The sequence below is a fragment of the Symphodus melops genome (genome assembly GCF_947650265.1).
Source record: "Symphodus melops genome assembly, chromosome: 22".
Taxonomy (NCBI): domain Eukaryota; kingdom Metazoa; phylum Chordata; class Actinopteri; order Labriformes; family Labridae; genus Symphodus; species Symphodus melops.
Genome location: NC_136712.1, coordinates 3482081 through 3496724, shown reverse-complemented (window position 1 = coordinate 3496724; position 14644 = coordinate 3482081). Strand labels below are relative to the sequence as shown.

Genomic DNA, 14644 nt, shown 5'->3' with positions numbered 1-14644 from the left:
TTGGCAATAGAGAGACCATAAAACCCGCCCTTATGGGGGCTGATATTTGATTAAATCTTGGCTGAAGATGGACGAGAGGCTTAAAGTTGCACATGGGAGAGGTGAGGTCTCGACTGAGCAAACACACAATCTCCTTTTGAAGCACATTTTTAATTTATCATATCATCAGTGATTCCCAGTGGAAGATCGAAGCTTTAAAGCCACTGTACAACGTCTTTTAGACATTTACACAGCACAAGCTAAACAGCTAACTAGTTAGCAAAGTTCAGCGTTGACCAGTTGAAGAGAAACATCTTTGTGTGAATATTTCATGACGTCCATTTGAAGGGAGACATTTTGGAGTTGCTTTGATTCGATGAGAAATCCTCGCCCTTTTTGGGTAAAGCTGATTTTGTCGGCACCATTATCGATGTAAGTTTGTGCCGTTGTCTTGGCTTATCTCACTTCACGTCCTTAAGTTCATTAACATGATATCTCGCGCTGAACTGCATCGATTTTGTGCCTTTTTTATGACTAGTCTTATTTTTTATCGCCTTGCCTGCACAGTGAGCCGTGGATATTTATCCTGCATCTTCTGCTTCGTGTCTATATCCTGTTTGAGTCGATTGTACTTTTGTTTGTCCGCCCTGCCACAAACACAGTTTTCATGTGCTTATTTTCATTCTACTTATCTGTAGTTCTGTTATTTGTTTTCTCATTTTTTCTTTTATATTATCCTACAAAAAGCCTCGGGAATTGACTCCTCGCAGCTTAAATGAAACCTCACACCTCATCATTTGTTTCTACCATCTTATTCAGTCTAAAGAATTTTTTGTTCTCTCAACAATTGCAGGTCACTATTCACCCTGGAAGACCCCTAAGCAGGTAAAACGAAACCCAGCTTCTGAAATGGGACTGTCCCCATTTCTGCTGTTTAATCATGACTATAGAGTAGACTGGCTGCAGTTTGCATACGGTGCCTGCTAATCAGAATGCCTCTAATCGTGTGTTTTTTCTTTACAAGAAATAATGTTTTAATTCCCCCGTCGTACTAACTAACTCTGCTGATAATTCACGGTCTGCCCGTGGCTTTTACACCGCCTTGATATTCAGCCCGTCTTTATTGTCACAAGATGACAAAAAAGGTCAAGTGGCTTGCTCATAACATCACCAGACTCTTGATCCTGCAAGTCAGAGCTAATTCAAAGCCTGACTCAGTGCCATCAGGGTTAAACATACTCGGGGCATTTCAATTATGCTCCAGCTGTAGTCTTCCGAGTCTTTCTTCTAAGTGCTTTGGCATGGCTGAGATCCATTTTCAGGTCTCCCCTTTATCTTCATTTTTACAACACTGTTCCCAGATAATGTGTAAAGTTTTGTTGCACTTCCACACTGTCCTCCATCATCACCCTGATCATTTATTTCTATTTTCTTCTGCCACATTAAAATAACCTACTTCTTCAGCTTCTTCTTCCACAATGATTATTTTACTGTAGTGTCATCTGTTATCCCTCGGGGCCACAAAAAAAACATCCGAATATATCTTAGAATTAGATCATATCCACTTTGTCTTTTTATGTATTTGTCACGCGTCTCTTTGTTTCGCTTTAAGCGAACTCGTGTGTAATCCATTTCATGCCTGGACGTCCTCTGAATGCTGCTCTCTGACCGGCCGCTGACCTCCGCCCTGTGTTGTCTCCACTCAAACGTCAGGACGCCACCTTATTCGTCTCTTTTAAGACACTAGTCCCCGTCTGTGTTCATCGCTTAAGCTGCCTCTCGATCTAATCAATCTCCTCCATCATGCGCTGAATAATTGTCATTCTGAGCTCGGGGGTAAAAAAATCTTTGAGCGTCACAAAGTGGCAGACGGCATGCGGAGCCTCTCTCTTGTGTCTTTTCTAATCAAATCTCTCTCTCTTTACCCCCCAGTGTTCATTTTCTGCACCGCTCTCCTCCAGCAGGAGTTCTGCCTCCGTTTAATTTTGTTTTATTTGTTATGGGGAGACTTGTAAAATTATTATTGAAAATTAAATATGGAGGAATTTGACTTATAAGGAAAGAAATTGCCTAATTGTCAAACCAAAGCAAAGCCTGCAGCTCCTGGCAGCTGAATTTGCAAAAGATATCGAGATTTGTCTGTCAAATTGGGCCAAAATTGCAGGTAACAGCGCTTTAATTTTCCAGCAAGTTAAGATGCGAGTGCTCAATAACGCTGTCAAGAAGAGGCGGCCTGCCTGCAGTGTCTCCTATTCATCTGAGCAGGTAGATTACAGCCTCAGTGTACTTTCTCCAAAAGACAAAGACAGACAGAGACATAGAGAAAGCGAAAGAGAGATCACTATGCAGCAGTCTAATCCCTGCCTTAACAAGGTCCCCAGCCTCAGCAGCCGACCTCCGTGCAGACGTGCTTCACATCAATAGCAGACACGAAGAATCCACAAAGAGTAGAAACACTTTTGATTCTGGCCCCGCAGCCTTTACGGAGCTGATATTTCTTTCTCGGTACATCTTGAACCGGCTGCCCTGTAATTTTCCATATTAAAGCGCGCCATATGCAGCCATCCTCGCCGTCTCACTTTCAAAAAAGCCTGTCATTCCCCTCATGATCCGTCGCTCACACTTTCTGACATGTCAACGCGTCATCTCGGCTATCTTCTCAGTGTCACGCAGTGATTCAAGCGGCCGTGGTTTATCTGACACATCAAGGCTGACACTCAGACTGACTGGTGTTGTCAAAACTGCCAGAGTCACCACAAACATTTGACAGAGCTTTCCAAATCGGGTACAATATACAGAGGACTTACCACTTTTGAGAAACAACATGAAATGATTAACAAGATAAAGTGCCAAACTTAACCCCCTCTTAAATATGACCATGTGTATCTGTTTATCATATTATTCTTTGTTTCCTCTTCACACATCCTTCATTCACCCTGCAATCTAAGTGGCAAATAGAGGCTGAATTGCTTTTATTGTTTCAACTACTAACCCCACTAACTATCCGCCTTCCCTGTTTGTCTTTAATGGTTTGATCGTTAGCTACAACCCACGTAAAAATGGCAACATTTCAGTGATTTAATAATTAATTATTCAACCATTTAATAAAGCCTGTCAAGCTTTTGATTTCTTTTGATTGCTTTGTTAAAACTCCCCCAAAAGATATTTAAAGTGAAATAGATTGATGAGATTGTTGGAAAACTGAAAAGGTACAGAAGTAATCATGTATTAGCAATGTTTTATCCATTAGCATAAACATGTATTCATGAGTGGCTAACTAGCTTAGTTTCCACAGTAATATCCATGTGTTATTTTAAAACCCATAATGGTACTAAAATATTAAAAAAAAACACTGCAAGGCTGTTCGTTTGGTATCAAAAATTTCTGTTGAGAATATCGACGTTGAGCGTCGACTAATGTTATTATTTCCCCCTGTTTTCTTCCCTGTAAACGTAATGCAAGTTAGCCAAACTAGCACTAGTTAGCATGACATTTGCTTTTGTTTGCTTAGAGTAGCATTGAAAAATAAGCTAACTTCAAAATAGTTGTAGTTTCAACCCTACAATAGAAAAAAAGGGCTTGTCTGTGTATCTCGCTCCGCTGTTGAAAAATTGCTGATTAAAAAATGATTTTGAGTATTGGTAAACTTATGTGTTCCATGAGAATGAAAAACTTGACAGGACTAGAGACTGTTAGCATGGCATGGGTTAGCGAACGATCACATTCATGAAAGACATCTGCTTCAGTTTTTCGTGTTATTTTTAGGTGTCATAAGAGGGAAACCTGGAAGTGAAATGCTGACTGCTCATGCCAATGTGCTTCACAGGTTCTGGATCAGTGGGAGTGCCAGCAGGGCCAGAGCAGCCCTGCTCAGACCAGCCTGTCAGCCCCCGTTATCCCCCACAATGCCCCCTTCCCATCACAACATCTCCACAGGGCCTCGGTCCCAGACTCAGCCTCCGAGGCCTTGGCCCTGGCTAAACCAGACCCTTATGATCTTTATGAGAAGTCCAGGACTGTCTATGAGAGTAGGCGTAAGTACCCGAGCTGAAAGATTAGACAGATTACACAGATTCTTCTTGTTTACTTCTGCTGACTACCTAAAAAACCTTCTTCAAATGAGCTGACCTCTTTCAGTCCACGCAAAAGATGTGTTTTTCAAGCTCAAACACATCAGCTCTATACATCATCAAACCCTTATAGTATCTCATTTGATCTCCACTCATTAAATGCCCACACAAGCAAAGCACCTGCCGACAGCTCGGTTGTTTTACTGACTGTGGTGATCTTTACACATCCCACATCATAAACTGAGATAAATAAACACACTGCAGCTGTCTTTTTTTCCCCCCTGGAGCTTAATACTCTCGTGGCAGTTATTTTACCATCATATCTACTTGTAAAATGTGGAGAAAAGTCATTTTGTCTTGTTATGATATCATCAGAATGCATCATAACTGAAATGCCTTATGGGAACCTGAGCAGTAGAAATGAGTTTGATTGATTTTCTATTCTGGCTGTTTGTGTGTGAGAAGGGCTGTTTGGAAGATATAAGAAATACAGAGGTGATGTGTGTGAGGAGAAAATATAAACAGAAGGTCATTTTTTTACATCTTTAACGTAAACTACTGGATTCATTCTCATTGAATTAAGATGATTTTCATTGACTAAGGATGATGAAGGCTAAAGGCTACAGCAACTTTATAAAGCCTTCTTCAAAGTTCCCTCCTTACATTTTACAGTTTTATTTATTTATGAAATCCCCCTTTTTTATTAGAGCTACAACAAATAGGTGTTCATAGTACATATTATTATCTGTACAATTCTTGTTTTTGAACTCAAAATTGTCTAAATTACTATGTATATTGTTGTCGACATATCGGCCATATGCAGTTTCTCTAATATAACCTCTCCAGAGAGATGCTGAATCCCTGAAATTGCCTGGAAAAAAATGAAAGGAGTTGACGTCGGGTTGCCCCTTCTTGAAGTTTTATACAATCAGTCCAAAATAAATCAGTCACAGTATGTCGAGTGTGGAGCTTCACTCAAACAACTCGATCGTAAATAACAGCCAGGAATATCATAAACGTAGGAGTGTCGTCTTGTTTTGTTGGGTCTGGCGTGTGAGCAATAGTAGGACTCTCTACGAGGTTACTGTTAATCTCCTCGTACTGCTCAATGGCTGCCATGAAATAGTAAAAGTTTATACACACAACCCTGGTGTTCACTCGTCTGTAAGGCACCTGTTATTCAGTAGGACGTGGCTGTCAGAAAGGCTGCTCATCAAAGCTCTTTGTCTCTCGGTGTCTCTCGTTGTCTCTCTCCCTGCTTCAGCAGCGGAATCACTGATCAGCGTAACATGCACTGTGGTCATTCTTTCACTAAAAGTCAGGGGTCTCGTCTGGGGAGACTCAGCAGGGAATCGGCTCGGACAGATTTTAGAAATGCTCCATTTCCCATCTCACCCCGGGCTGCTGCCCTCCTGGTGGAGCCGTTTATGTTATTTCAGTTGGATTTTCTGCGATCCTTTATGGATTCAAGTCGGCGTTTATGTAAACAGGTATGGTTAAAGAGTCGGGTCAACCAAACTACGTGTACGATGATAGGTGTTTTGGATCATATGGATAGTTGGGGTCTCATTTTCACTGGAGGTTCTTTAACTGAGGCTAACAGGGTAACAGAATACTAAGTAAAGAAAAGATTTTTCAGAGACAGATTTGTATCCGCCCGGCTTGAGACTCTAACAGAGGTAAGTGAAGAGAGACGTCTGATTGAAAGCGTTTAAGTGTTTCTGCGTGATGCAGAAAGAGACAGATGAGAGAGCTTTGTCAAGTCAGTCTGAGAAAAAAAAAAAAACCTGGTTAATGAAGCAAGGAAGGAAAATACTGTTTCCCTACACTGTTCTTCAAAAGTCTGTCGAACATGTTTCTATGCATTCAGAGTTGCCTTAGAAAGTCTTAAATGAAAAAAAAAAAAAAATCAGGTCAGGTTAATCTCAGTTCTTCTTGTGAGAGGTTTGAAATTTTAGATTGGACTTTGAGACATGTCTGAATACGACAATGTCTGGCAAATTAAAGTACAAGATGAAGCGAGGCAGGGTTTGTTCTTTTTTTTTCCTTTAATGCAAGCTGTGATTTATTGTCAACACATGTCACACATTCAGGTTTTACATATTCAGAAGTATTTTACAGAAGAAACAATCTCAAAATGCTCAGAAAAATCCACATCTACAGATTTTAAATGAACTTTGATGGAGTGATGATTCGTGAACATCACCTCGACACGATTCCTTCCAGCACGAGCAGAGATGCTGTTATGCTGTTGGACGTTAAAATACTTGGTTTCCTCTCCCGTCCTCTACTTTAAATCCAGCTCCATCTGTGTCAGCAGCGTCATGTGGGGTCCTGCAGCTGCATCACTCCTTTTGTCTGTAGTCGTGGTTTTATTTTTCCCACATCATCCTCGCTGAGCCCCGGCAGAGAGCTCAGTGTGATTAAAACCGTTACAATTGGAATCAATTTTTCATTCGCAGCCACTTGTCTGCGCTTCAGTTCATTTCACCACTTTTGCAGATCACGGCGTTGTGTGAAGCCCTGATTGCAGATCAGTGCTCACACAGTAAATAAGAGATGGGTATATTACACGCTGTAAGCACTTCCTGACTTTTATGGATGATGCTGAAATTCTGTGGTGGCATTAATGCTGAGGCAGGGCCTTTCTGCCTCGCTCTGGTCTTTATGGGAGAAAGTGTTTGTCTATCGATGTGTGCCTCTGTGTATTTGTCGTTTTTATAGTTGCTTTATGTGTCTTTTTTTTTTTCCAGAACCAGGCCAACCAAGGACTGTATTTCCTGTCGACTCCTCAGGTAAAAAAAAAAACCCTCTGTGAGGAAAGCTACAAATTCTTCCTAAGTTGGAAACTTCATTGAAAGGTTTTTTTTTTTGGTTTGCTCCTTCAGGTGCTGAGTACCAGGACATCGAGGTGAACCTGCGCAGACAGAAGTCTGGGTTTGGTTTCCGGGTGCTGGGCGGGGACGAGGCAGGGCAGCCTGTGAGTCCGGAGACGCGTGAGAAGGCTCGTATGGCGATGGGCGTGGAACCCTGTCATCTTTTCCTTTCTAACCCACCTCACACACACACACACACACACACACACACTGTGTACACCTAACAACTGACCTGAGAGAGTGCTGGCTCTGGCTGCTTTGGTGTCTTTCCCTGTCTGTTCTAAAAAAGAAAACAAATCAAAAGATTTAACGACACGTTACTGTAACAACCACTTTAACACACACTGCATGAAACACTCTCCCTTTCAAACCGCTACTTCCTGTTTTTAACTGTTGACATTAAATAACAGATCCTGATTGGTGCGATCATCGAGAAGAGTCCAGCAGACCTGGATGGGCGTTTACGACCCGGTGACGAGCTGCTGTTTGTGGACGGGATCCCGGTGGTGGGGAAACCTCACAGATACGTTATCGACCTGATGCACGGAGCGGCACGAAACGGACAGGTCAACCTGGTTATCAGGAGGAGGGTGCAAGCAGCAGGTGAGGGAAGCTGTCAGCAATTATTATTATTTATTTATTTATTTTTTCCTGATTCTCCGACAATAATAAAGATGGCGCAGATAGTGTAGTGGTTAGTACGTGCCCTGTGTATGGAGGAAAATAAACTCCGAGCAGGCGGCTGACCTGTGGCTCTTATCCTGCACTTCATTCCCCTCTCTCTCTCTCTCTCTCTCTCTCTCTCTCTCTCTCTCTCTCTCTCTCTCTCTCTCTCTCTCTCTCTCTCTCTCTCTCTCTCTCTCTCTCTCTCTCTCTCTCTCTCTCTCTCTCTCTCTCTCTCTCTCTCTCTCTCTCTCTCTCTCTCTCTCTCTCTCTCTCTCTCTCTCTCTCTCCACACTCACAAAAAGTCTTAAAATAAACCTAGTTTGGACTCTTGTTCCCGATGTGGTGCATGTCGTCTCATTCGCTCTCTCTCCCTTCATTTCCTGGATCTCTTTATCTCTCCTGTCAAATCTCTCTCTCTCTTGTGATAATCAACCAATCAAGCAACTTTTCAGGCTAAAAGCCACATGGGATTTTTTCTTTGTTTGATTTTTAAAAAAAGGTTTCCATACTTTATGAATCTCTAAAGGAAATATTACTCTGTCATGGAGAGGCCTGCTCACACACATGCACACTCCGAGGAGAGGTGTCAGAGTGGGGCTGCTACACAAGGGCCGGATGGGGGTTCGGCGCCTTGCTCAAGAGCACTTCAGCAGTGCTCAGGGAAGTGACCTGGCACCTCTCCAGCTACCAGACCAGCATCCATTTTTTTGTTCTGCACCAAAACTTAATGAGCCCAAATCACTACAGACTGAGCTACTGCCACCCGTATATTTGAGTGTTTTGGCCAATTATAGTCAGTCTGTTTTCATTTTATAATGTAATAATGAGTCATTAAAGCACCAAATATGTATTACTCCACAGCTGAAAATAGACCCCAACAGATGCACGGTGTCCTCCATTGAAAAGCTCTCGAGTAAATTGTTTAATACATTTGTTTTTTTATCTGTATTTCTGACGTTTTTTTTAATTCTTCGCACTAGGTGGAAAATAATTAACAGTAACATACAAAGTAGGGAAGTCACGATGGACACACATTGTTGAATCTCATAAATTGCTTCCTTTAAGGAAGTTATAATTGGATAAATTGTCCTCTCGCTCACCTAAAAAAAAAAAAAAAAAAAGAAGCCCATTTGCTGGACTTAACAAGGACGTGTTTAATCCTGCACAGAGCAGCATTAGGATAACAGTTTATAAAGATTTCACTGGCTCACTACTCACATCTTTGTCCTCTATTTCATTGAATTCCTCTCTCTCCTTTCCCTTCTCTCCTTTTCTTCTCATACTACCGCTCTTGCACTTTAATGATTCAGAAAACTGCATTTAATCAGTTAGAAAATTGCAGGCCTAATCTCTCTGAGTAAATGTGCTGAAGCCTCCCCTTATAAAAAAATCCACACTCTCCTGCTCTTCCTCACACAAACTCTCGGGCAAATCACAGCTGTATTCACCTGTTTCCTGTCGACTGTGGTGGCACTTCCCCTCAGAGTGAACGTTGTCCTCCTGTGTTCTCATTATCGCGGCCTTTTTCGACACACACACACACACACTTTTCACCAATCTACTTCTACCCACTCCGTGACGCCCTCTCTGTCAATTCCTTCACACCAAAGGTTCCTGTGTGACTCATGCCTGGCCTCCTCTGTGGCCCTCACTTCCATCCTAATTGTCTGACTCCCACTGGCACTTTGCGAGGTGTCAGACTCTGAGATCATACTGTACTCATGCCTGCACCCTAAACATTTCACACAATGCATTCTCTTTCTCTGACTCGTCTTCTTCTCGTAAAATATATGCTCCTGCACTTGCAGCAGGGGGGAAACACTACATGTTCATATGTACGTTTTCTCAGGGACACATGTTGCTGTAACCAACAGAAATCTAAACCTACAGTTTAAATCTTCGACACAAAACAACAACCCAGGGTTTGATCGCTCGCTACGCCAGAGCGCAGACACTCGTAAATAATAGAGGTGCAAGAAGAAGCTTTCACTGTCTGGATTGACACGCCGCTGCATCTTAATGATGCGTTTGAGCACATTGTGTGACAGTTGTTTCTGCGTCTCCTTTTTGTGTTTCTGTCTCGAGTTTGCTTCTCAACGCTTCCCATCAAATTCAGCTTCCTCTCGTACAAGCTTTGGAGGAGAGATAAATGAAACTTTCATTGTTGAATTAATTGGTTGAGTTTTGTTTTTTTTTCCTTTTTGAAAATGTATCCTTAGATTCTCCCAGAGTCACTTTGCATAACATTGTTGGGCTTGTATAGATGTAACAACAGTACAGGGAGTGCACCTTCATCTTTAAATATTCTTTTTTTAAGCATAAAGGAATATTCAGGGTTGACGGGATGAATGTGATGAGCTTAAGTTAGTGCTCGTTTGTGCGCACCATTGAGATCCTCCCAGTGATGAAACGTACATCTACTTAAGAAAAGTATGATTGTGAGGCGATGGAGGATTTTGACTCAGCGGGTTAGCTAGTAGTCCATTGTTTTATAGGGTTTCATCATGTATTGAGCATATGTATTCAAAAAACAAGGGATAAGTATTAAACTCCAAAAACGTCTTCTCCTGTTGTTGGTTGTTTGTGATTTGTTGCTGAGCTCTCTACCTCCCCCTACAGGTGAGTCCTGTCCGGAGAACGGCCGCAGCTCCGGCTCCGTCTCCACGCAGCACAGCTCCCCTCGCAGTGACTTCACATACGGCAACAGCACCATCACGACCCAGGCGCCCAACGCCACTTCAGACAGGACGTCCACCCCCAACACGCAACCCAGTGATGTCATCATCAACCGCAAGGAGAGCGAAGGCTTTGGCTTCGTCATCATCAGCTCGCTCAATCGTCCCGAGGCCGCAGCCACCAACAGTGAGTCCACTGATTGTAGCGGTTCAGCTTCCTGGAGTCAAGTAGATGCTTATTCACTCTGCTCCTTATTACAAGTGCTACAGCTCTTTATCACGGAAAAACTACAAAGGCAAATTCAATTTAATGTCAAGATATGAGCCGTACTTAAGAGTATGGAGAGGTCATGGCTTAATAATAAGTGAAGCACCTCTTATTCCATCTTTTCAATTACACATTCCCTCCCACAGCACGTCACTCACACACATTTCTGCTATGCTGCCGTGAGCATCAGTGCATCGCCCACACAAACTTGGATGCCTTACGTAAGCCTGGGGTGAATAGCAAAATGAGAGAGAGACATTTTTCAGTCAGTCAGTCAGTCAGTAAGAAACAGACAGGAATAATCCTCCGAATGGTCTCCCTTGCACGTCTTTTTTTTCACCTGCACCGTGTTGCGTTCTGATTCCTCCCCATAACAGCCGTGCCCCACAAAATCGGCCGCATCATTGAGGGCAGCCCAGCCGACCGCTGCGGGAAGCTGAAGGTGGGGGACAGGATCCTGGCGGTGAACAGCCAGAGCATCGTCAACATGCCGCATGCCGACATCGTTAAGCTGATCAAAGACGCGGGCCTCAGCGTCACCCTGAGGATCATCCCACAGGAAGGTGAGGGAACACGCACACGATAGAAAATTCTGTGTGAAGACCATGATTCATGACAGGGAGTGTTTGACAAATGTGATTCTTTTTTTTTCTTCTTTTTTTTATGAACTCTTCTTATTCATGAGATTTATTCCTTTGCTCTGCAAATTCTTTTCAATGAATCTCCAAATCACTTTAGCATGCAGAGCTCCTGTCTCTCATTCTGGTGACTATTAAACAGTGTGAACAAAGACCTCAGCACTAAAACATGCGCGTGCTTTTCAATGTTTCTTTTATGCTGCAGTCAAAGCAATGTCAGTTTTGGAAAAAGGATTTAATTCTTGACAAAGCAAGCTAGACTTACTATAAAACTGATAATGAGGTGGAATAATGCACACCATATTCGTTTGATTAAATGGCTGCATGTGTGCCCCACTTCTTGAATCCTTTTTTTCCTGTTGCATCCTTTTGCATTTATTACCCATTTAAAAAAAAAACAAACAAAAAAACAGTAACTGTCTCTTTTTAATTTAAAGTCAATCAAGTTCAATGCAAAGATGTTGTAAAGAAAGTAAACTGATAATTGACAGCTGATGGTGATAACAAGGCAAGCGTGATCACTGTTTGTTTCCGTTGTTTTTGTTTTTTGATTCTCCTGTGGAGGTGGCTAAATGTAAGCAGCGCTGGACACCAAAACAAATTTCCCCAATGCTTCGCATCAATATATTTCTATTGCAACAATGTGTAACTCTGATGGGTTCACTCGTACCGATGAGTCGGAATCTTTAGCTCCTCCTAGTTTTCAGATTCTGTGAAGCAGGTTTGAGCTCATCCTTTTCCCCACAGCTTCCCACTTACTTCACTTACTGTGAAACGTCCTGCCTCAGCAGGAGATAAAATCCTATCCCCAATCGACACAACCTGCTCTAACTAGTCGGTAAACACAGTCAAACATTTAGCAGCCAAAGAGCCAGAGATTTCCCTCAGGAGTTTGTAGACACCCAAAATAGAGCCGAATGCAAATGTTTCTTCATGTTTGCTAGATATGTAAATATTTAATTTGCCGTATCAACTATATCAGGTCATAGTTCTTCAGTGTTGTGTTTACAAGTTGCTGCTGCGCCTAAGAGCCCTTTGAATCTACAGTATTAATGCCGATCTAAGGCCCAAAATGGGACTTCTTCTTGGTCGAGTAAAGCTTCAAAGTACATGCTGTGATTCTCTTTAAATCCCAGAAATCAGCAACCCTCCATCAGCCCACAGCTCAGAGAAGCAGAGCCCCCTTGCCCAGCAGCACAGCCCCAAGAACCAGCCGAGCAACACTGCTACTCAGCCCAACGCTGCAGTGACGGATCCAAACCCTCCTGTTAACCCGCCAAACCCTGTCCCACACCAGAGCCCTGGGACCCAGCTGCCTGCACCGCCTCCTCCACAGACCTACCCCCACGAGAGCAGGTAAGACACTGTTTGTCAGGACCTCAGGTTACAAAGCATGTCAGATTCTTTTAGAGCTGCATGTAAACAGTTCAGATGGAAGCTGTTTTCGTGCTCATGCTGTCAGATCTGCAGCTGGTTTAGTGACGCAGTGAAGCATTTTTATAGACTAGCCCTCTATCTGTCTCTGGGGCAAAACACTCATCCTCCAGATATGCAGGTATGATTGACTTTTCCATCTTTTTTTTTTTTTTTTCAACTCTTTCCTCCACCTTATCCTTGCTTTGTCTCACTGTCCTTGTCTTTTTTAATATCTTTATCACGTCTGTTTCTCTTTATTCCTCTCCCATCCTCTGTTTCTATCCCCAGTTTGTTGTGTAACATCACTTAAGTCTTATGGACTGCTAAATTATTGACTTAAATTGCTTCTTTATAGAGAGAGATCTGTTGAATATTTCAGCAAGAACTTCGGGGGTCCAAAAAATCTACAATGTCTCTTCTTGTGCTTTACACAGCATCCAAATCTCTTTGTACTCGGCGTCCCCAGACTCTGAGGGAACTTGTTTTTTTGTTATAAACATTTCATGCGATGTGTAATTTCTTCACTAAAGTCTTGTTTAATGGCTGTCACTGCAAACCAAAACAGACGGTCTCTGTTGGCACTGAGTGACCCAGCAGATTGCCAGAAAGCATTATTTTCCCAGCACACTAAGTGCACAAAAACACAACACATGAAATGTATGTTCAAAGGTAATCATGACGAGCATAGCCAATATTTCATAGAGGCAATTTTTCCTCTGACATCACGCTAACAGTGGGAAAGCCTAACTTGTCCAACATTGCTCTTATCAAGAGTATTCTACTGCATCTTGAGTAATGATCAACTGGAAACAACAGTGAGAATAGGGAGGAAATCAAGCTGCCTTTTCATGTTAATATTGGCCTAAACATATTTGATTAGCCTCAGTAAGAAAACAGCTAACTTTAGCATTCAGCCATTTACAAGACTAATATCAGCTTCACAAAAGATTTGAGAGCTAGCACTACTGTTAACTTTTGTTACACAATAAAATAGGAAATCTCAAACTCTGAGCTAAAGAAATGTTAGCTTGGAATTAACTTTCTTGCTCATGTGGTGTTTAAGTCATCTTAGCTAGGAGTGTATGTCCTAGCTGTCCTAGTTCTTTTATTTGCCATCATCTGCCAAATGCCAAATATATTTCAATGAAACATTGTTGCTTTAGTAATGCTAACAACTAATTGACTTCCTGGCTAACATAATGCTAAAGTTAAGTTAGCTTTGAATTAAACTTCTGGCTAAACTTCTAGCCGATAAATGCAAAAATAATGTTTCCTAGAAAAGGACTGAAAATCTCTTTGTTGCTAATATATTGTTAAAGTATTGACAGATACTAATTTACATCCCAACTAATGTTAATTATTAAGTTAGGCTGGTTTTGAATATATTTCATTGCTAATATGCTTTTACTACTATTATTAGCTTTGATGCAATGTTTAAATAATGTTGGTAAGGATTTTTCTTTCTGGCCAACTTATGCTAAATAAAATCATGCTGTTCTCTAGTGGTAATTGGTGGACATGTGTTTATGCACATTTTTATATGATGTGGATAAGATTTTCAATATCAAACCTTTCATTCATTAATTCATAAAGAAACTGATCACTTAAAGAGGACCTTGTTTTACAACCAGGAATGAGCAGAAGAACATTACACCAGTATTTGATCCTTGAGCTTCACACGAGAGGGAAATGGCTGCTGTAAGATTATGGTAATTAAAAATCCATTTGAAAGTTATTCCTTCATCCTGATTGGTCTGTTAGTTACAGGTCCGAGGTCAAAGCGAGGCAAGATGTAAAACCAGATATCAGACAGCCGCCGTTCACAGACTACAGGCAGCCACCCGTGGATTATAGGCACCCTCCTGTGGCCGACTACAGGCAGCCCCCTACGCTGGACTACAGACACCCGCCGCTGCTGGACTACAGACAGCTAGCAACAGACGCCAGGCAGTTCACCATCCCAGACTACAGGATGCCACCAGTTCAAGTAAGGATGTCTCACAGAGCAGAAAACGTTTTTTAATCCCGCATACTCTCTTATCTGGAAGGCTTTGAG

At 42.1% G+C, this 14644-nt stretch overlaps 1 protein-coding gene across 6 annotated transcripts in view; it reads left to right on the top strand.

The window, feature by feature from the left end:
• The window catches only part of magi2a (membrane associated guanylate kinase, WW and PDZ domain containing 2a), a 228380-nt gene that overhangs the window by 201656 nt on the left and 12080 nt on the right, over positions 1-14644 (top strand). For 3 of the 6 annotated variants that reach the window (XM_079335271.1, XM_079335276.1, XM_079335275.1), the window contains 9 exons: positions 833-864; positions 3806-4013; positions 6803-6844; positions 6938-7053; positions 7336-7528; positions 10211-10453; positions 10912-11097; positions 12309-12528; positions 14350-14575. In XM_079335271.1, the coding sequence (XP_079191397.1) occupies positions 833-864; positions 3806-4013; positions 6803-6844; positions 6938-7053; positions 7336-7528; positions 10211-10453; positions 10912-11097; positions 12309-12528; positions 14350-14575 (1466 nt within the window). The remainder of the gene's footprint in view (positions 1-832; positions 865-3805; positions 4014-6802; positions 6845-6937; positions 7054-7335; positions 7529-10210; positions 10454-10911; positions 11098-12308; positions 12529-14349; positions 14576-14644) is intronic. The other 3 variants (XM_079335273.1, XM_079335272.1, XM_079335274.1) reach the window with 3 other exon arrangements.